Genomic DNA, 22,425 nt, shown 5'->3' with positions numbered 1-22,425 from the left:
AAATACAAGACATTTGATTAAAACACCAGTGATAATAGGTACCTTACAGGTGCCAGTAGTAAGGTAAAACAAAAAAAAAACAGACACATTCTGATATTAGTAATCTCTAGAAAATATAATGAAAAAGATCATGTTCTCAATATGGATTTTTTTTAATTAAATACAAGCAAGAGAATGCATATATCTTTGGATCAAGGAAATTATGAGTTCTAAGAGCAGAAATCAAAGATAATGAAATATATACTGTTATAACAAAATAATTGTACATCTTAAGTTATAGGTTAAGGCCAGGCGTGGTGAGTCACACCTAGAAACCTAGGCAGGAGGATCACTTGAGGCCAGCCTTGGCAACTCAAGGAGACCCCATCTCTACAAAAAAAAAAATTAAAATTATCCAAGTGGTAGTGCTAGCAACTTGGGAGGCTGAGGCAGGCAGGTCCCTTGAGCCCAAGAGTTTGAGGCTACAGTGAGCTAGGACTGTGCCAGTGCTCTCCACCCTGGGCAACAAAGTGAGACTCGGTCTCTAAAAAATAAACACACACACACGCGTGCGTACACACACACACACACACAGAGTTAAATTTGCCCATAAAAATTGCAATAGAATTTTATTTCGAAGTTCCTAGTTGACAAGGGGTACCTAGTCATCATGGATTGACCCTAAGATTGATAAATGATATGGTATTTGCATAGTAATTTTTTAAAGTATGTCAAAAGAAAGAATAGAAAACAGGAAGTGGAAATAGAACCAAATACTGATTTTTAAATATTCAGTTTTGACAATTTTTAAATAAGGATAAGGAGCTTTTTAATAAGTGCTATAATCAAAACAGAGTATCTTGAATGCTTCTGCATATAAGATTTGGAGTATGATGGAAAGAATACCTACAAAAGGATAGAGGCAGAATTTGAGTTTCATTTATTACATTTGAGTAAGGTTTTCTTCATCTTTAGTCCCTGTTTTCTCAAATGTAAAACTTGGGCAAGGGTTGGGAGTACATTTTATTTCTGTGATTCTTTGTACATCAAAGTTATTAAATTTGGAAAAAGACATTTTTAAAAGCTAACAGTTGTTGAGAGCTTTCTACATTCTGGTTGCCACATGTTAAATGGTACATGTTAAAGGTAAAAGCTGAAAGAGTATATGGAACCTTTAACATTTATTCATGCTTTAAAGTTCAAAGCCATGTACATATTTATTAAAGCCTTCTGGCCCTGCTTTGAGTCATCATCAAAGTTATTTTTTCCCAGGTAATTTGATATAGACTTAATCATCTTATGGTTATGAAGCACAGTTTATATACACCTTCATGCCTTCCTCTTCTTACACCCACCCCAGACTTGTGTCTGTCTTTTCTCCTAACACTAAATGATGTCCCATGCTACATATTTAATATCTATTTGAAATGAGAAAATCTTTAGGCCTTTCTTTCTTAAACTGGATTCAAACATTTAGTTAAATGCATGTTCCTTTAATTTGGTTTGAGCATCTTTATAATGCATAATTGATTTTTAAATGTTTAAATAGTCACTATCCCAAGCCCAAACAATAGTTGATTTCTGAGCATTGTAGAATTTGATTCTTCCCAATTAATTAGAATATATGTGGTTTTTGTCATTCATCTGTAAACTCTTTTATTTTTAAAGTAGTCTCATGTTTTTTTCTTTGTACTGTAGCAATTATTAAAATAAGATGTCATTGATTAGCATTGACCAATCAATGAGAGAAGGATGAAAGTATTTCATGGCTCTAACCAAAGATGATAACCTCTTGGATTCAATTAGTTGGTGAGCCACTGCAGTTTTCTCCTGGGGTCCCTGTATTTGGACTTTCTAAGATATTCTGATTCTTGTCACCCCAAATATTGTCTAGTCTGTCTTAATAAAAGCATAATAGCTATTATAGCTGTGTTGAGACAGTTTAGACATCTATTTTTGCTTTTATCTTGATGTTTAAAACAAATACTTCATGAAGTATTGAGGCTGCACCTGCATTGAAACCGCCCTGGATAACCTAAGGATTAAAAGTACTCCCTGATGGAATGTCTTCCCCTTGGACTATAGTATTGGTTTTATATGAAGGAGGCAGCTTTTGTAAGTAAGGGTTCTCAGTTTTTTATTCTCACATTCATTTTCAGAAAACCTATGGATTTATAAAAACACTGTCTCTGGTTTTCTTGTGTTATAGTTGTTGAGATAATTTCACTTATTTATTCAACAAATACCTATTAAGCATCTGTTTTTAGTCAGTTACTGGCACATAAGGATGTAGTAACGAACAAAATGCATAGTCCTTACTCTCAAGTACGTTAAAGCCTAATGAAAGGAACAGAGAGGATAAAGCCTAATGAGAGTATAGGACTGGTGAGAGGAAAGGGAAGCGAGTCAAGTCAAGGGGGCAGGCTGATGCTAAATCATACAGAGTCATACAGGCCTTGTTTTAAGGATTTGGGTCTTCTTTCTAAAAGCAGGGTCAAGTTAAGGTTTGTGCAGAAGGAGAAGGGAAATGATATGATCAGATACTCATTTTGGAAGAGTCACTCTTCTATTCTATGAAGAATGCCTCGAAGGCATGCTAGAATTGATACAGTGAGAAAAGTTATTTCAGTAGTAAAGATGAGAGAATGTTAACTTGACCCTCAGCAGAGTGATGATGGAGCTAATTAACATGGATTCAAGAATTATTTAGGGCTGGGTGAGGTAGCTCACGCCTGTAATCACAACAGTTTGGGTAGCTGGGGCATGTGGATTACCTGAGGTCAGGAGTTCGAGACCAGCCTGGGCAACGTGGTGAAACCCTGTCTCTACTAAAAATACAAAAATAGGCCAGGTGCAGTGGCTCACGCCTGTAATCCCAGCACTTTGGGAGGCCGAGGCGGGTGGATCATCTGAGGTCGGGAGTTTGAGACCAGCCTGACCAACATGAAGAAACCCCTGTCTCTACTAAAAATCCGGAATTAGCTGGGTATGGTGGTGCATGCCTGTAATCCCAGCTACTCGGGAGGCTGAGGCAGGAGAATCACTTGAACCTTTGAACCCAGGAGGCAGAGGTTGCAGTCCTGGGAGCCAAGATTGCACCATTGCACTCCAGCCCGGGCAACAAAAGCAAAGCTCTGTCTTAAAAAAAAAAAAAAAGGCCAGGTTTTGTGGCAGGTGCCTGTAATCCCAGCTACTCAGGAGGCTGATGCAGGAGACTGCATTGAACCTGGGAGGTGGAGGTTGCAGTAAGCCAAGATTGTGCCATTGCACTTCAGCCCGGGCGACAGAGCGAGACTTCGTCTCAAAAAATTTTAAAAAAAAAAAAAAAAAAAAAGGAGTTATTTAGGAGATAAAATTAACAACTTATTCTACAACAGTTTTAGACATAACATTTTTTATCTGACTCACCAAGCAATAGAGATAACATTTTATAGTACTTAACTGAAATTCCTGCTAAGAAAAATTAATCTATTTTATCTTTCGTGCTAAAAATAGATGATTTTAAAGTAACCATTTATTATTGCCAGTGGTGATAACCTTGCCTAAAAACGTGCAGTTACTTATTTCTTACTCTCTCCTATTAGTGACCAAGAATTTAAGTGAGAAAAGATCAGCCAAATCATCTGAAATGTCTCCAGTGCCTATGAGGTCAGCTGGCCAAACAACTAAAGCCCACTTGCATCAACCCCACAGAGTAAGCCAGGTGCTTCAGGTGCCAGCTGTTAATTTGCACCCTATCAGGAAGAAGGGACAAACAAAAGACCCTGCATTGAGTGAGTATTCACTGTTAATATTACATCCATTTAACTGAAATTTCCAGGGGAATTAGAGTGAAAAATAATTACAGATGTTCAGGAGTTAAGCTGTTGTAGGTTGTGTAATATAATCATCACTTCATGAATGAAAAAGTGTTGATTTCATTTTGCCTATAGATGTTTGCTGACAGCATACATGTTTTAAATGCCAACTTTGGATTTCCTATAATACTGAAATCTGTCAATCAATAGAAAATTTACAGCAATACATTTTGGGTACCAAGGGCTTACTGCATTCAAAGGTGTATTTAATGAAATATCTAATACAGACACAACCTACAAAAACTGTGGAAATGAAGTTGCTTATTCCAAAAATGACTATACGTTGTTTTTTGTCTTTAATGACCCCTTCTGAAAACCTAGTTGGGAAACAAGAGAATATAACTTCTATAAAATATAGACCACACTTTTTTTCTTCTGTTAGGCCATGTAGTCATTACTCATATTACTTTTATTTGTTGTTTTAACAGTATCACTATTTTAGCCTTTTAGATGAGAACCTAGATTAGATTTGGTTCCTAGCATGATTACTTAGGCTGTACATTATATGTAGCATATGTTTAGTAGAACTTTGTTCATTTAATTTGTTATTGTTTGAGATACAAAGTTGAATAAGAAATTCCCCTTCCTTGACCAGATTTTCAGTCTGGTGATGTAGACACACAGATAACTTCAATATAATATGTCTTCTTGTTATGCCAGGGGTATATGGAGAACATACAAAACAACAAAACAAGAGTTTTTAACTTAGACAGAGGTAAGATAGGGCTTCAGAAGAAGGCTTTTTGGAAATAACATCTAAGCAGCCTACAAGGTTGGTGACGAAGAAGATAATTAGGCAAAAGTTCCAGAGAAGTTGCTTCAGGCTGAGGGAACAGCTTGGTATGTGCAAGAAACTACAAGCACTTTGCTGACGCTGAGTGGAAATTGCGTGCAGTGTTGACAGACAATAATAATTAAAGCTAACACTTGGAGAGCACTTACTGAGTGCCAGGCATGGTTCAGATTGTGCTTTACTAATTTTATATATCAGTCTTCATAGTAATACCACAAGGTAAGTGGTATTTTACCCTCATTCTACAAAGGAAGCATAGAGGCTAAAGGAAGGCTGACTGGCTTTAAATCTTTGCCTTTAGCCACTGTACTAAACAGCTTCCAAGATGCAGAGAATGAAGATAGGTATGCTGAAATTACAATGTGCCATGCCAAAGGAAAAAGTTAACAGTGAGAAGCCATTGAAGAGATTTGAACAAGGGAAGGTTTCGGTTCAAGTTATGTTTGAGAAGGACTGTAGTAAGGATCACAGCAGGACTAGAGATAGAGAGCTCAGATGGAAAGCCCGTCTAACAGTTAACCGGAAGTTGCCCAGGGCCTGGACTAGTTTGGTGGCTATGGAAATGAAGAGACAATTGGGTGCAGAATTGGTGAGGTTGATAAATTTGTTGTAGGAGTGAGAGAGGGACAAAGTTAGCTCTGGTTTTTTTACTTGAATATCACCACTTGAGAGGAAGCATTACTTGTACCATGTAGCTTGCTTGCTTGCTTGCTTGCTTGCTTGCTTGCTTGCTTTCTCTCTTTCTCCTTTCTTTCTTTCTTTCTTTCTTTCTTTCTTTCTTTCTTTCTTTCTTTCTTTCTTTCTTTCTATCTCTGTCTCTCTCTCTCTCTCTCTTTCTCTCTCTCTCTGTCTCTGTCTCTCTCTTTCCTTTTTTTGAGACAGTCTCCCTCTGTCACCCAGGCTGGAGTGCAGTGGCGCAATCTTGGCTCACTGAAACCTCCGTTTCCCAGGTTCGAGCAATTCTTATGCCTCAGCCTCCTGAGTAGCTGGGATTACAGGTGCATGCCTGTTTTTAGTAGAGGTGGGTTTCACCATGCTGGCCAGGCTGGTCTCGAACTCCTGACTTCAGGTGATCCACCCACCTCAGCCTCCCAAAGTGCTGGGATTACAGGCGTGAGCCACCGCGCCTGGCCCCATATAGGTTTCTTCATTTCTTATTGTAATATGGCTGTTTATATGATAAATATGTTTATATTACATTTAATGAAGGGTAGTGTGAGTATACTATGATCTAAATTTTTTCATTGTCCAGTGGCTGCTTGTTACTGTGTCAAAATCCTCATCAAAGTTTGCTTACTTTATGTTTTGGTTTTTTGGGGGTTGTTTTTTTTTTTTTTTTTTGAGTCAGAATCTCACTCTGTCACCCAGGCTGGAGTGCAGTGGCACAATCTCAGCTCACTGCAGCCTTTGCCTCCCGGTTTCAAGCGATTCTCCTGTCTCAGCCTCCTGAGCAGCTGGGATTACAGGCACATGCCACCACACCTGGTGGCTAATTTTTGTATTTTTAGTAGAGATGGGGTTTCACCATGTTAGTCAGGCTGGTCTCAAACTCCTGACCTCGTGATCCACCCGCCTCGGCCTCCCAAATTGCTGGGATTACAGGTGTGAGGCACCATACCCGGCCACTTACTTTATGTTTTAAGAACAGTGTCTATAGCTCTTTGACATTTCTTAGAGAAGATGAATGTAAAAACGTCAATATATTGAAACCATTGCTAAGTTTGAGGTACGCTAAACAGACCAGACGTTGGACAAGGGTAATAATAGAACTTTAAGGAATCTTTCCACTGCGCTGCATACTATTTTTCTATACATTCATGATTCTTTCTGTTGTTTACTTCTCTCCTGTAGTGTGAATTTAGTGCTCTTGAAAAGGGCTGGACTGGCAGCCCTGCAGCCTCTTCCGTATGCCCACAGCACAGATGCACCACAGGTAGTGACAGTGCCAACATCCCCACACTGCCCCTGCCACATGCCTCGCCCCAACTTGGAGAGGCCACCTCTAGAGGGGAGGGAAGAGTTTGAATCCATGCCTTCTTTCTGAAGATTTCAAATCACTGTGTCAATTGTGGGAGGTGGGGCACAGCACTCAGACTGTTAAATTGATTTCCCTTATACCACAAAGCACAGACAAACTAATATAGTCTGGTCCATGCTGACCAGCTGAATTTGAATGAATAACCTAGAGGTGAGAATCTCTGTATGCCATTACCCAGTCATTTAGTCCCTGTTTGTCATTTACACATTTCAATTGACTACACTAGCCATTGTGCATCATAGTTTTAGTTACGTAGTGTTTTAGGCAACTATAGACATTTTAATTGTGAAATGATGCTTATTTGCATCTTTGGTTTTATTTCTAGATACAAGTTTACCTCAGAAAGTTTTAGGAACAACTGAAGAAATAAGTGGTAAGAAGCATACAGAAGACACTATTTCTGTGGCATCATCTTTGCATTCTAGTCCTCCTGCATCTCCTCAAGGTTCCCCTCACAAAGGTAAGACAAAACATTTCAAACTAGTTCTTGTTAAACTAAACAATACTTTATAGCACATGTTTTGCTTTTCAGTCTATAGCAATAATTATAAATCATTAAGAAAAGCATAACTCCTAATGCTTTTTGAACTTTGATGTTTTGTATTGCATTATTCAAATGCGTTTTAGGTATTATGTGTCATGTAACTAGGACTCCAGTATTCAAAGTGTGGTCCTAAACTTAACAGACAGCAAGCATGGATAAGAATAAAGGCAGAAGCCATAGTTTTGGTGCAAATTCTTGGTGTTGTCATTGTAGTTTCCTATATTTGGACATTTCTATGAAGTGTTTGCAAAGAAAAGTTTCTATAAGAGATTGTTTTTACGCCAGGCACAGTGGCTCATGCTGATAATACCAGCATTTTGGGAAGCTGAGGCGGGTGGATCACTTGAGCCCAGGAGTTGGAGACCAGCCAGGGCAACATGATGAGACCCCATCTCTACAAACAATTTAAAACTTAGGCATGGTGGTGTGCATGTAGTCCCAGCTACCCGGGAGACTGAGGTGAGAGGATCGCTTGAGCCTGGGAGGCAGAGGTTGCAGTGAGCCGTGATCGTGCCACTGTACTTCAGCCTGGGCAACAGAGCAAAACCCTGTCTCAGAAAAAAGAAAGAAACTGTTTTTAACCAACTATAAGATTTAGGAAAACAAAAATTAGGAAAACAAATATGCTTTCCCTTTTTTTAGTAATAGAATATTACCTTTTTTTAAATTAGGATTTAAAATAACCTGTACTCTTGTGGATTTTTTACTTATACAGAATCTCATGAGGTAAAAAACTGAAATTCTTCTTGTTCATTTACATGTTTTCATAATTCAGACTGGAGCATTTCTTTTCTCGGCTAGCCTGGGCAGTGTGCAGCAGATGCCATTTCATGTTAGCTGCACATGTAGCATTCTAAATATGGTGTGTATTTCTTACATTGACCCTTCACACTCTGTGTGTACCCTGGAAAGAAAGGGGATTTAGTCCTGGCATCTTCTTCACAGATGTAAAAGAATTACATATTTAAATAATCACACCAGAGGATGGTACATGGTCAGAGGGAAGACAAGCTTATTATAATAATTCTAACAGGAGAGAGAAGCTTCCAGAGCTTGCTTCAGCTTCCAGGCTCTAAGTTTCATCTCACTCTGCAGAGCTCTTTCTTTCTTTTGCCACCTATGTAGCAGTTATGTACAGTGATGTCAGACCTGAGTTTGAACCGTGATTCTGTCCTCCACTGGTCAGGTTTCCTGTCTGTAAGATGGGAAAAAGACCATCTAGGCCAAAGCAGGCGAATCGCCTGAGGTCAGGAGTTCAACACTAGCCTGGCCAAGATAGTGAAACCCATCTCTATTAAAAATACAAAAAAATTAGCCAGGTGTAGTGGCACATGCCTGTAGTCCCAGCTACTCAGGAGGCTGAGGCAGGAGAATCACTTGAACCCAGGAGGTGAAGGTTGCAGTGAGCCAAGATCATGCCATTACACCCCAACTAGTTTGGTGGCTATGGAAATGAAGAGAGAATTGGATGCAGAATTGTTGCCCAACCTGGGCGACAAGAGCAAAACTCCATCTCAAAAAAAAAAAAGAAAAAGAAAAAGACTATCTATTTTAAGAGCCTCTTATATGGTTTAAATGAAATAATATTTATAAAGCCTGATGTGTGGTTAAGTGTTTAGTGAATTGGAATGTCTCTTTTCTTTCTCTGCTGCCACCTCAGGACACGGTAGCTCCATTACTCACTTGCTTTTTTCATCCTCACATAGCTGAGACTGGTTAGATTTTTTTCATTCAGATTTTACTAAAGAAATCTTAATAAAAATGAAACAGGAGATAAAAACAGTATATAACAGTATATATAGTAGGTGTATTTATAAAACACAGATTTTGATCCTGTTGTAGCTCATATATAATTTTGTGTGGCACAGACCTGTCATCACTTTCCTTGTCTGTATGGTCCTATCCAACGTGCCCCTTACCAGATCTTGCGGTGTAGGATAAGCCGCAGTGCCTCCAGTCAGACAGATGTTCCAAATGAACAGTATCCATATGCTCCTAATGCTCGTTCAGGAGCACCTTTACACTCCTTACCCCTGTTAGAGGCTGCTCAGAGGTCCATCCCATTATAGGTAATTCTAACTAGTGGAATCTGATTTGGTATTTTATGCCTGAATGTGACTTCTGGAAAGAGGTATTAGGAACAGGAATTCCTCCATTGCTCTTATTCCCAACAAAATCTACACTCAACACTCAAATAGAGAAGTATTTTCTCCCTTGTCTTTCATTCTGTAGCCAACAAGTGAACACCATGTTTATAGATTTGTGAGCTTCTTGTAGTAGTGTTTAGAACTCTTAGAAGCCTGAAGAAATTCTTCTCTGCAAAACTGTTTCAGCTTGTTCTTGCGTGTGTGCTATCAAAACCCCAACCAAGTATGATCCTTCTATTTTTGTAGACAGGTTTTTGCCAGTAATCTATGATTAAACAAAACTGTCATTATGCTCAGAGTAAATTATTAGGATCTGTTCCTGGTTCTTATTAAACTTTGAGATCTGTTCTTTGTTTTCTTATGATTAAGAAAATAAACCTGTCTTCATGTTTTGCATGAGGATAGTTTAAACAAGAACTTTAAAAAAGAAGTCGAGAGACCTTAAACATTATCTACCCTAGTGTTTAAGAAAAGCACTCTCCACCTTGGATCTACAACAGGATCAGAAAATGAGCTTTATAAATATACCTATTGTAGGTACTATTTGCATGTCTTATTTGGTTTTTACTAAGCTTCTTCATAGTAAAATCTACCTTACAATTCTAGACCTACATAGTTACTTTACAGAAATAATTCTAGTTACCTGATATTTTTGTCATATTTTTCCTTATGATTTTACCAGCTTGGCTTCCTTTCAACAGTTTTTTTGTTTTTGTTTTTGTTTTTATCACCAGCTTGTGTTGATAAAGGTAATCTTCTCCTGCATTCTGTCTTGCAATAACTGATGTGTGTATGTTTTATATATAAGTAGATTTTTTCCATGCATTAAAAAATATGTTGCTAGATTACAATTTTTCAGATATTATCAAGATGTTAGAATTTTTAAATAGTGATATACTATGTAAACAAGGCTAATTGTGATTGACCATGTCAGGGTTTTTGCATCTCTCCCTCCAGTTGGCAGTATCATATCTGATCACAGCAGCAAGATCAGTGGCCAGAGCTGCCCCGGAATAGGTGGGGCTTACTTGCAAAAGAAAATCCTTCAGATTACCAGGAGCACAGCCAAAAGAACAGACAGTACTGAGAAGGCCACTGAGGAGAATAGAGACAGGACAAGTTGTGAGAACACAACCAGAAAAAGAATGACATCCCCGTTTAGAAGACTTAGGGAAAGAAAGCTTTCAAGGGAGAGACTAGTCAACAGCCAAAAAGAGGACACAGATCACAATCAAGCTACAGAAAGCTGTGAGAAAGTGAAGGATGTTGGAAGCAACATCAAAGATGAGAAAGGGAGTGCCATCTTCAATTCAAATAGCCAAGGCAACAGTAACACTTTAAACTGCTTCTATACGCGATTCAAGTCTAAAAGGAGGAAGACACTCTGATGAAGTTCCTTATTTAATTTTAGTGTTAAGTTTGTTTGCAGTTATTAATGTATACATGGCTTAAACCATTTGTCAAAGCTTAGGCAGACAACTTAGTAAAATACTATTTATAAACACTTGAAAATGCCTCATTTGTACATGTGTTATTTTACTAATGTATTGAGTTAGTAAATTTTATACTCTTGTTTTCTGTAGTTGACTTTATTTTCTACCGTTAGCAGGATCTGTGAGTGAAATATGTAGAGGAGGCTTTTTTATCCTCTACTTTTTACGTATCTTTGATTGGGGGAGAAGGGACTAGTCTAACATAGCAATTTCAGAATCATCTGGGAAGCTCGTTAAAAAATGCAATTACTGTGTCCCACCCCAGACTTCATAAACTTCAATTGCCAGAAATGGGATCCGGAATGTTTATTTTAATTGGCTTTCCAGGTGGTTCTTAGTATTATTATATTTGAGAAATACTGATCAAACAGACATAAGAATGAAATTATTTTTTAAACAATGAAGCAAGACTATTCTGTAGAGCAATGGCTTTTTCTTTTGAGGAAGAAGGTTTTTATTTATTTTTAATTTACTTATTACATCCACTTTCTTGGTCCTCTTGAAAATTGACTAATCAGCTCATGGACATTGACAAATAGCAGTGATCCCAAGTTCAGAGATGTATGATAGAAGTCAGAAGACTGGCTTGTCTTGGCTTACCCTGTTGCTGGCCACATAGGCCAAATGTAAGTCACAAGTTTTCTGGGTCTTTTTCTCTTTGAAATAGTTAACGAAACGACTTAATAAGATTACTGTGCAACAAATTATTCCTTAAATGACTTGAGTTATATGCGAATAACTCCAAGATCCATAAACAGAGAAGGACTTGGAACTAAGGACGTTGTCATCCTCTTTCTGCATGAAGATGTGAGGCCCTGAGAATTCCAGTAACATACCCAAAGCCTGTAATTCTTCCTAGTGACATTTCTAGGTATTGGTCCATAGGTCACATATCTACTAAACCCTACTCTCCTCTGTGAGCAAGAAGATATTTTTTACTTCTTTGAGACCCGTCCCTTGTTGGGATTACTAGGGCATTTTCTTTTTCTTTCATTTCCAAACAAAAATTTGGTTTCTTCCAATTATCAAAATAGATTATTATGTACATTAGCCATTCTGTTGCAGATTTGTTTTTGAGTCCTTCACCTCAGTGCATCCCTAGAATACAGAAGAACATCTCTCTAGTTGACTGCTGTGCAGTAAGTCACAGAACAACATAGAACATGTAGATGCTGTTTTTTTCTATAACACATTATTAAAAATGTGTCCACTCAGCTGTTTAATATTCTGCAAGGTTGGTGAAGAAAAAGGAAACTAAGTATGACACTAAGTTTAAACCTAAAACAATTTAAAAAACTGAAACAGGCTGGACATGGTGGCTCACACCTGTAATCCCAGCAATTTGGTAGGCTGAGTCAGGAGGATCGCTTGAGGCCAGGAGTTGAAGACCAGCCTCGGCAACATAATGAGACCTCATTTCTGCAAAAAGTTTAAAAATAACTGGGTGTGGTGGTGCAGACCGTAGTCCCAGCTACTTGGGGCTGAGGCAAGAGGACCACCTGAGCCCAGGAGTTTGAAGCTGCAGTGAGCTATGATCATGCCACAGCACTGTAGCCTGGGCAACAGAGCAGGACCCTGTGTCTAAAAAATAAAAATAATCTAAAACAATGACTCTCAACTCAAGACAAGACTTCTTAGGTGGGATATGCAGAATATCTGGGGTAAGTATATATAGTTTGATAAAGCAAAAATGTAGTTCTTTCCCTTGAGTCCTGGACTCCCACCCCTACCCTTACTTCAAGATGGTATTTTGGATTCACATCAGGTCATGAAATACTCATATTAATCAAAGGAAGGAGCATTGGGTTAAAAAGAAGTTGAGAAACCCTAAAGACATGTACTTATTAATATTTGTAATCTTATTTTATTAAATGATTATAGCTGTGGGAGAGCCTGAGACAGATACACCTTTAAACTAGTTTTCTGAGTAACAGTGGACTTTGACTGTCTTTTTCTTGAATGTGTAGTTGTATTGGTGTGGTGTGGATAGTAGGTGAATGGATATGTAGGGGAATGTGTGGAGAAAATTGGCACCATTATATCTACATAGATGGAAACTAAAATTGCTTCTACTTTGTCTTCTGTTATTTTTGTGGGTTTTTTTTCATCCTTTCCCCTACTACCCCCACCATATGTTCCCTTTTTTTGTAGTTTGATCAATGCTCTTTTCTTGTTCAGGTTACACACTTGCTCCTTCAGCTAAATCTGACAACTTGTCTGACTCCAGCCATAGTGAGATTTCTTCACGGTCCAGCATCGTGAGCAATTGTTCTGTTGACTCCATGTCAGCAGTTCCACAGGATGAGCGGTGTTCCTCTCAGGCCCTGGCAGTCCCTGAATCCACTGGGGCATTGGAAAAGACAGAGCACCCCTCAGGGATAGGAGATCATAGTCAACATGGCCCTGGGTAAGCATCATTGTCTGTGTTCATAACACAATACCCAAGCCAAGTGGCCACTGCAAGCAGTGCTCCCCACCTTGACCTTGGACCTCCCATGGGGTAATTGCAGAGTTATCCATAAAAGAATATGTGGGCCAAGCACATATTCTCTCTATTCTGAATATGTAAATAAGCACTATGTTGAAAGATGTATGGGTGTTCATTTTTAAAGTGTTACTAGATTCAAGTAACTTTTTATCCTTATGTATCTTTCCAATCAGAACTCAAAGTGCATCTGCTACTTATACAGGGGAGATAATTTTTGAAATTCTGGCTGCTAAGTTATAGGTTAATCAAAAACGTTGTGTATTGGAAAGTGCCTCAAGTGCTGTGCACATTGTAGACAGGTTGGGAGAGTAGGACTAGCCCTTGATGTCTGTCCTCTGAAAGTGTAATTTGGGGAGTAAGAATAATCACCTAGCAAAGGTTAATTAAAAAAAAAAATTAAATTTCTATTTAGAATCAAGCAATGTGGAAATCTTTGAGAAAGTTTATTCTAACTGATAAATATTGTGAAATCTGGTCTACTTTAATATGAAAAATTTAAGATAAAGTATTACCACATTTATAAAGGTTTCTAAACTACGATCTCTACACCAGAGGTCAGCAAATGGTTTTTCTATAAAAGTTACATAGTAAACATTTTAGACTTCACAGGCCATAAGGCCTCTGTCACAACTACTCTGCTATTACACCAGAACAGCCATAGACAACACATAAGCAAATGGCATGACTGTGTCCCAGTCCCAGTCCCAGTAAAACCTTTTTTTTTTTTTTTAAGGCGGAGTCTCGCTCTGTGAGACAGAGTGTCCCTCTTGTTGCCCAGGCTAGAGTGCAGTGGCACGATCTCGGCTCACTGCAAGCTCCACCTCCTGGGTTCACGCCATTCTCCTGCCTCAGCCTCCTGAGTAGCTGGGACTACAGGTGCCCACCACCGCACCCAGCTGATTTTTTGTATTTTTAGTAGAGACGGGGTTTCACCGTGTTAGCCAGGATGGTCTCGATCTCCTGACCTCGTGATCCGCCCGCCTCGGCCTCCCAAAGTGCTGGGATTACAGGCGTGAGCCACCACGCCCAGCCGAAACTTTATTTACAAAAACGAGCAAAGAGACCACCAGATTTGGCCCTGGGCTGTAATTTGCTACCCTCTGCTCTATACTGTAAATGAGGGGTTTACAAACTTTTTTTATGAAGGGCTGGGTAGTAAATATTTTCGCCTTTGCAGTCTACATATAGTCTCTGTCACAAATTCTTCTGGTTTTGTTTTAACCTTTTAAAAGGTTAAAAAACAAAACTATTCTTTGCTCCAGACCATACAAAAATAGGCTGTTGGCTAAATTTGGCCCATGAGCTTTAGTCTGGGGACCCCTGCTATAAATAATTCATTTAATAGGTAATTGGGGAAGTTGCTGTTTACTTGGCACTGTACTGGGCTAACCTCAGAGGTATGTTGAAAAATAAAACATGATTCTCCAAGTTGGGAACTCTTAATTCTGTATGCATGGACACAGTAGTGTAATACTGTGATGACCAAAAATGAATATGTATACTTAATGTTATTCATTTCAACTCTCATCTTTACATTTTCATTTAAAATCAGTTCAAGAAAAATACTTGCCAGGCATACCTCTGGTCCATCCCAGCTGCTGGGGAGGCTGAGGCGGGAGGATCACTTGAGCCCAGGAGTTAAAAGCTACAGTGCACCATGATCGTGCCTGTAAATAGCCACTGCACTCCGGTCTGGGCCACAGAGTGACACCCTGTCTCGAAAAAAAAAAATAACTAACATTTTAAAATTTAAAAAGAAAAATTCTAAGGAAATTTTGCTAAGCATTTGAGTTTCTTTACTGTGTCTTCTGAGTGTTAACTAAATACAAGGAATTTAGTGATGAATGATGATAATATTGTTTTCTTCACGATGTTATTTGGCATGAACGCTTGTGGTACGTGCTCTATAGTTTCTTATAGGCAGTAATAACTCGAAACAGAGAGAAGATAGTTTTTCCGGCAAGCCTTCTAATTGTACGTTATCTCCAATTTTAGGTGGACACTCTTGAAGCCATCTCTAATCAAATGTTTAGCTGTCTCATCGTCTGTGAGCAACGAAGAGATTTCTCATGAGCATATCATTATAGAAGCAGCTGACAGTGGTCGTGGAAGTTGGACTTCGTGTTCAAGCAGCTCCCATGACAACTTCCAAAGCCTTCCAAACCCAAAAAGCTGGGATTTTTTGAACTCTTACAAACATACCCATTTGGATGACCCCATTGCTGAAGTTGAACCCACTGACTCTGAGCCCTATTCCTGTCCTAAAAGCTGCTCTAGAACTTGTGGGCAGTGTAAAGGAAACCTAGAGAGAAAGAGTTGGGCCTCCTCCAGTTCTCTGTCTGACTTGTATGAACCAAACTATGGGACAGTTAAACGGAGAGTATTGGAGAGCACCCCAGCTGAGTCATCTGAAGGCTTGGACCCCAAGGATGCCACTGACCCAGTTTATAAAACTGTCACTTCAAGTACAGAAAAGGGCTTGATTGGTAAGTTGTGTTTTTGTTGTCTGTGGCAGTTAGAGATTAAGTAGTCAAAAAATGGCATTGAGATATCTTGGCCCTGGATTTTATCGTTGCAAAATTTCATTCTCTAACAACCTTTCTTTCCCTCACAAACAAACAAGTTATTTCCCAAAAAGTCGTGGTTTCTCAAAGACTTTGGAGCAGCTATTCAACTCCATTAAAATGAAAAGTCCGATGTGAAGGTATTTAGAGGGACAAGTTTGTTTGTCTTTTGTTTTTAAGTTTCTTTTTGGTTTTATTGAGGAATATCATCGCATTAGTGTGCAGTAGTAATAAAGGGATTATTCTCTTTATTACCTCATAAATTGTTTGGACCACAATTGGTATGCATACATGGTAGAAACATTGAATCTGCTATTGATTTTAGGTCGTAAAAGTGATCAGAAAGTCCAGAACATTTTTCAGCATACTCTCTTGGTGTACATCATGAGTGTGCCAACTCCTGTTTGTGAATTCCATTCCAAGCTTTCTTAGTAAACTCTTTTTTTTAGTATTTAGCCATCAAATACTTTTTAAAAATTTCTTTCCTAAACTATATAAATACATGGATATAAAACTGCTTTTCTACTTATATGGAATGACTGTACTTTGAATTAATATCATAATCAACTCTTACATTTATGCAGCAGTCATGGTGTCACATTTAACTACTAAAATGTGAAGGTGAGATGTGCCGATTTTATAGTTACTTGTCAAATTGCATTATAGGTTGGGTTTTTAGCTCATTCATTTTTTTCCAACTTTCTTTTTTTTTTTTTGAGATGGAGTCTTGCTGTATTGCCCAGGCTGGAGTGCAGTGGCATGACCTCGGCTCACTGCAATCTTCGCCTCCCAGGTTCAAGCAATTCTCCTCTCTCAGCCTCCCAAGTAGCTGGGATTACAGGTGCCCACCACCACGCCCAGCTAATTTTTGTATTTTTAGTAGAGATGGGGCTTCACCATGTTGGCCAGGCTGGTCTCAAACTTCTGACCTCAGGTGATCCACCCACTTCGGCCTCCAAAGTGCTGGGATTACAGGCGTGAGCCACCGCACCTGGCCAGAAGTAAAGTTCTTGAAGGAATTAGTTCCTCCATACCAGCAAAGTTAAAGTTTATATGGTAGGGCTGAGAACTAATCTGCCCAGAAGTGCCAGAAAACATTGGTTCATGTCTCAGGCAGAAGGTGAAACAGCCCTTAAACAGAGGGCCCAAATTTCATTTCTATGTAAACTCTCCCACTTTACAGAGAATAGGTGTTTAAAGTGAACTTTTAAGTGTTTCTGATATCTTTAGGGCTGGTGTGACTTCAGGAGTTGTCATGTACTTCTGTGATATGGGGGCTGAATTGCAGAAGGAAGCTTGTCATCAGTGTCATCTCCTTCAACTCTCTTGTTCTATTTAATGTTTACAGGACTTAATGTAGTTGTTTATGTATTTTAAAAAGAGGTTTGTTTATTAAACTTTTTAAAAATGTTTTTAATCTGCCATCATTCAAGTCTATTCATTTTGTCTATTTTTAAGTTCTATTTTGTCATTGTAATAAGTTTGTGGGGTGTTTTTTTTTTTTTTCATTTCTTTTTCATTAACATTTTCATTGCTTATTTTTCATGCCAGTGTACTGTGTCACCTCACCCAAGAAGGACGATAGGTATAGGGAGCCACCTCCCACTCCTCCAGGATATTTGGGGATTTCTTTAGCGGACCTAAAGGAAGGACCCTACCCACACGTAAAACCTCCAGATTATAGTGTGGCAGTGCAGAGGTCAAAGATGATGCATAACAGCCTCTCTAGACTGCCACCAGCTTCTCTCAGTAGCAACCTCCTGGCCTGTGTTCCATCGAAGATTGTAACTCAGCCTCAGAGGCATAATTTGCAGCCATTCCATCCTAAACTAGCAGATGTGACTGATGCAGATAGCGAAGCAGATGGTATGTTGACAAGCTCTCTTAAAGGCTCTTAAATGAATTGCTGAACACATTAAATGGTCTTTACTTTGGTATTTTATGGTAATTTTATGGTAATTGTTTCTTTAAATGCGTTAAATCTCTGTTAAAAAGTAAGAAGTTCCTGCCGGCAGGGTGCAGTGGCTCACGCCTGTAATCCCAACACTTTGGGAGGCTGAGGCGGGCGAATCACCTGAAGTCGGGAGTTCCTGACCAGCCTGTCCAACATGGAGAAACCCTATCTCTACTAAAAAAATACAAAATCAGCCAGGCATTATGGCGCATGCCTGTAATCCCAGCTACTTGGGAGGCTGAGGCAGGAGAATTGCTTGAACCTGGGAGGCAGAGGTTGCAGTGAGCCAGGATCGCACCATTGCACTCCAGCCTGGGCAACAAGAGCAAAACTCTGTCTCAAAAAAAAAAAAGTTCCTAAATACAGTATGGGGGAGTGTTTTGGTTTTGTTTTATTTTTCAAGACAGGGTCTCACTCTGTTGCCCAAGCTTAGAGTGCAGTGGCACAATAATGACTCACTATAGCCTCAAACTCCTGGGCTCAAGCAGTCCTCCCAACTCAGCCTCCCAAGTAGCTGGGACGACACGTGCACACCAGCGTGCCTTACTCATTGTTAAATTTTTCCTTTGTAGAGACAGGGTCTCACTATATTGACCAGGCTGGTTTTGAACTCCTGGCCTGAAGCAGTCCTCCCACCCCAGCCTCCGAAAGTGTTGGGATTACAGGTGTGAGCCACCACATCCAACCAATGGTGTGGGTTGTTTGTTGAGACAAGGTCTTGCTGTGTCACTCAGGCTGGAGTGCAGTGGCATGATCATGGCTCACTGCAGCCTCAACTTCCTGGTCTCAGGTAATTCTCCCTCCTCACCTCCCAAGTAGCTGGGACTACAGGCACACACCACCACACCCAGCTAATTTTTTGTATTTGAGACAGCATTTTACCATGTTGCCTAGGCTGGTCTTGAACTCGTGGACTCAAGCAATCTGCCAGCCTCAGTCTTCCACAAAGTTGGGGTTATGGGTGTGAGCCATTGTACCCTGCCCCGATGGTGTATTTTTTAAATGAAATGGGCAAGCTGCCTATTTCTGTGTGCCTAGTACCCTGTGGCTCAAATGGAATATTCTTATCTTTGATAAAACAGTGGCTCAATCTAATGGGATAATTTTGAGAAAAAGCAGTTAACATTAATGGAATTGTATTTTATATTAATGCATGGAAACTTGAAACTGTGTTTCAGATGCCAAATTATCTGAAATGATTCTATTGATAGAGTTCCTTTTGTTAGCAAAAGTCTTGTCTGACTTTGTACCTGTGCCAATAGTTTGAAAAATGATTGTTTATTGAAAATAAATGAAAATTTGTGCTTTTAAACAAGAGTAATAAAGTGATTAAAAACTATGAAATTCCAGTTTATTGTCAACCTTCAATGTGATCAGAAATCATAGGTATTATTATAATAAAATCTGAGCCTCGATGCAGTGTTTGAGAGGATTTCTTTGTTGACACGATTTTGTAAACAGATAACTAGATTATTAGGATGTCATTAATATGCTGATCTGCCAGTTAATTATTTTTTTTTATTTTCAGAAAATGAACAAGTTTCAGCAGTCTAGCCTTTGGATGACCTATTTGAAAACCACTGAAAATCTTGGAGGAATGGGCAGAACCACCTCATGATTCTGCAGGCCATTGCTAACAAACAGCTCATTGCTACAACCAGTCCAGAGGTTTTATTCTCTCTACTCCGAGCAATGAAATAGACCTGAGTTATGCTTCCTTTCATTTAATTTCTGCAGATGAATAGTTTCCTGAGCAATGGATGCTATGCCTGGATACCAGTCTCCACTCTGCACGCCAGAACTGCCTTGGGACCACAGTTACAGAAAAAATTTAAACTCAGAGTGATCCTTGTGTATATTGCTATAGATTTTTCTTTAACAAGCTATTTTAAAGATAATGGCATTATTATTTCCAAGCCTTATAGCTTGGGCTGAAGGACAAATTGAAAGTGTCTGCCAATATCAAGGATATTCTTGTATGTTTGAAAAATAACTTATTATTTGAATTGTGGTTTTGTTTGTATTTGAGAGCTCTTGCTAGCTGATGTTCATGTTTGAGGTCATAAAATTGTCCCTGGTCTGACCAAACAGAAGTCATCTTTACAGAGGTGATATGCTTGATCTACACAGAGATGTGACTTGATCCGTAGTACCAATGCAATGTAGGTCTCAGTTTGAGAGAAATAGGAAGCCCTTTGCAGTTGAGGTGTTAGGAACCTGCTGGTCACGATGTGGAAGGCCAAATGAAGCTGCCACAGGGTTTCTTGTCAGTCCTTTGGGAAATGGGAGGGAGTAGTTTGGGGAGGAGGGTGGGAACCCTAATTTCCAAAGAATGAAATTTTGATGTTAAATGACATGTATACAAATTCTTTCTTAAGTGAAAGTTATGCTGCATTGAATTGTAACTAAAAGTATAGATCCAACAAACAGAGACTGGGTTCTAGAGAGTTCTGGTCTATAGAAACCCAAAACTAAAATCTCTCATAACTCAAGTATGGAATACTTTTTTAAAAGAAATTCTTATCATGGGTGATGTAATAATGAAGATGAATTTGACTTTATGCAGTGTTCTGCAGCATGCCACCCCCACATCTCATAGCACCAGGTTGTGTCTGACCTGACATACCCTGCAGCTCTCAGCTGCTTGCAGTAACATTTTGTGGGAGAAAGAGGAGCTGGAGTTATGGAAATGATTGTCTCTTGGTTCTCAGTTTTTAGCCCTTGAGAGGACATACTTTTCCAGCCTCATGGGTATGGCACTCTTAATTAAAATTTCAGTGACTGTTTACTGGATGAGGCAGATTTTTCACATTTTTGCAAATTAAATATATTTTATATATATTAAGTTTAATTTTTTCAATTTTTTAAATGTAAAAGCAAGTGGAATTTTAATAAACTTCTGTAATTACCAAAAAAAAAAAAAAAAAAAGCCAAAGCCATTAACATGCACTACCCAGATCAACTTGGAGTCAAAATGGGTTTACTTCTGAATGGCTGTCCGTATGTGTCCACATAGGATTTAGTTGGTTTGTGGCCTCCTTTGTAGAAATGTGTTGTCTTTCCCTAGCTGTCTCCGCCGTCTGTCTTCCTGCCTATCCCCCTTCATTTTAAAATCACGGATCAGTTTTAAGTGGTAAATGGTAGTAGTTCATCTTTCCCATCAACATGTTTGTCTCTTTATTTTAGGAATAATAGCATGTCAAAAATTCCTGTGGTGTAAAGAAACATTAATCTGAAACTTAAGCCTTAGAAATTAATCGCAGGTATGATAGAATGAGGCTTGGTGGTTCCATAGCTTTCTTGGTCCTTTGAAATGGGAAATAACCTGAACCAAAAATCCCAGTTTGAAAGTTACACTTCAGTGATTTGGCCTATAAGCAGTTGTCCTATGATTATACATTTTTTCCTTCACTTATTTGCATAATTTTGTTTTCATGGCCACAGCAAAACAATGTGAAATGTATTTTTGCTATACCCACTTTTTTATCAAGTTCAGATGTCTACTCTCACCATTTTATATTCATTTCTCCAGAAAAATGTGATGTTTTCATAATGTCTTTATTTAGCAGGTCTTTCAAACCAAATGGAAGCGTTACCTGTCTTTGTCCTTAATAGTGTAAATATCTTGCACAGTATTGAGGCCTATGGTTTTGGACTTGCACCTTACAGCTGCCTTTGTTTTATCTATCTAGCTTTAACTGTGAGTGTTCAGATCAGCTGACATTGATCAGGAGCCAAAGCCAAATGCTTTGTAGTTTGTTATGTATGTATCCCTTAAAAAATCATGAGGTTTTGATTTTTATATTTTAACTAATGGTACATTCCTGCCTTCTCTTAGTTTGTCATATGACTAGAACAAGAGAAGTCTTAACCTGTATTTACTCCAATTCCAGATCTTCATTTGTTTTTGTTTTATAAATTTATAATTTTAATGAAGAGACTAGTGCCCTCTCTTCCTGCCACAACTCTCAATCTGCCAAGACTGTTGAAGCAGTTAACCCTCAGTGCAAACTTTTGCCAAATAGTAAGTTTCAACAAAATATCTTTATAGTGAAAGATTTTGAGAATTAGTAAATCCAGTACATGATTCCATAAAAGCTTATTAAAGTTAATAATTCCAATTTACTCCAAATGATTACTTTCAATATGATCTTCAGGGAGAAAAAGCCTTTAGTGAATTTTCTTGAGGGTGATAAATCACATCATTGTGATCTACATCACCTCCTTGAGAATCTCTCCCAGGCTGAAAATGTGATGGTAATCATGGGTGTTTTTAAGAACAAATCTAATTTTTATCAAGTGTTCTTTCCTCTACAAAAAAGGGAGGAGGAGAAAAAGCTTCCTTAAAACTGATTATTTTGATTCAGTTTTAAGTTTCTAAAAAAGGTGATGTTAAAGTATATGTATTCCTTCAGTATTACCTTAAAGTCTAGAAAAACGGCATAAATCTTCAGAAAAGTGTCACAGTACATGTTCAAATTTAAACTTGAATCCTGGTTCATCTTTGGCTTTTCTTGTACATTTTTAATACTTCTTTATTTTTGATACGCAGAATGCAGTTGAACTTG

At 38.7% G+C, this 22,425-nt stretch overlaps 1 protein-coding gene across 8 annotated transcripts in view; it reads left to right on the top strand.

The window, feature by feature from the left end:
- The window catches only part of RAPGEF6 (Rap guanine nucleotide exchange factor 6), a 218,444-nt gene extending 197,371 nt beyond the window's left edge, over positions 1 to 21,073 (top strand). For 4 of the 8 annotated variants that reach the window (XM_055299339.2, XM_055299340.2, XM_063612392.1 and 1 more), the window contains 6 exons: positions 3,564 to 3,752; positions 6,993 to 7,127; positions 13,030 to 13,258; positions 15,335 to 15,825; positions 17,455 to 17,769; positions 19,386 to 21,073. In XM_055299339.2, the coding sequence (XP_055155314.1) occupies positions 3,564 to 3,752; positions 6,993 to 7,127; positions 13,030 to 13,258; positions 15,335 to 15,825; positions 17,455 to 17,769; positions 19,386 to 19,411 (1,385 nt within the window). In that variant the 3' untranslated portion in view covers positions 19,412 to 21,073. Of the gene's footprint in view, positions 1 to 3,563; positions 3,753 to 6,992; positions 7,128 to 10,315; positions 10,871 to 13,029; positions 13,259 to 15,334; positions 15,826 to 17,454; positions 19,170 to 19,385 lie in introns of those variants that run through there. The other 4 variants (XM_055299343.2, XM_055299342.2, XM_063612391.1 and 1 more) reach the window with 3 other exon arrangements.
- The last annotated feature ends 1,352 nt before the right edge of the window (positions 21,074 to 22,425 follow it).

Source organism: Symphalangus syndactylus, chromosome 11, assembly GCF_028878055.3.
Source record: "Symphalangus syndactylus isolate Jambi chromosome 11, NHGRI_mSymSyn1-v2.1_pri, whole genome shotgun sequence".
NCBI classification, from domain to species: Eukaryota; Metazoa; Chordata; class Mammalia; order Primates; family Hylobatidae; genus Symphalangus; species Symphalangus syndactylus.
The sequence above is the reverse complement of the archived record's forward strand: the minus strand, read 5'-3'. Positions and strand labels throughout refer to the sequence as shown.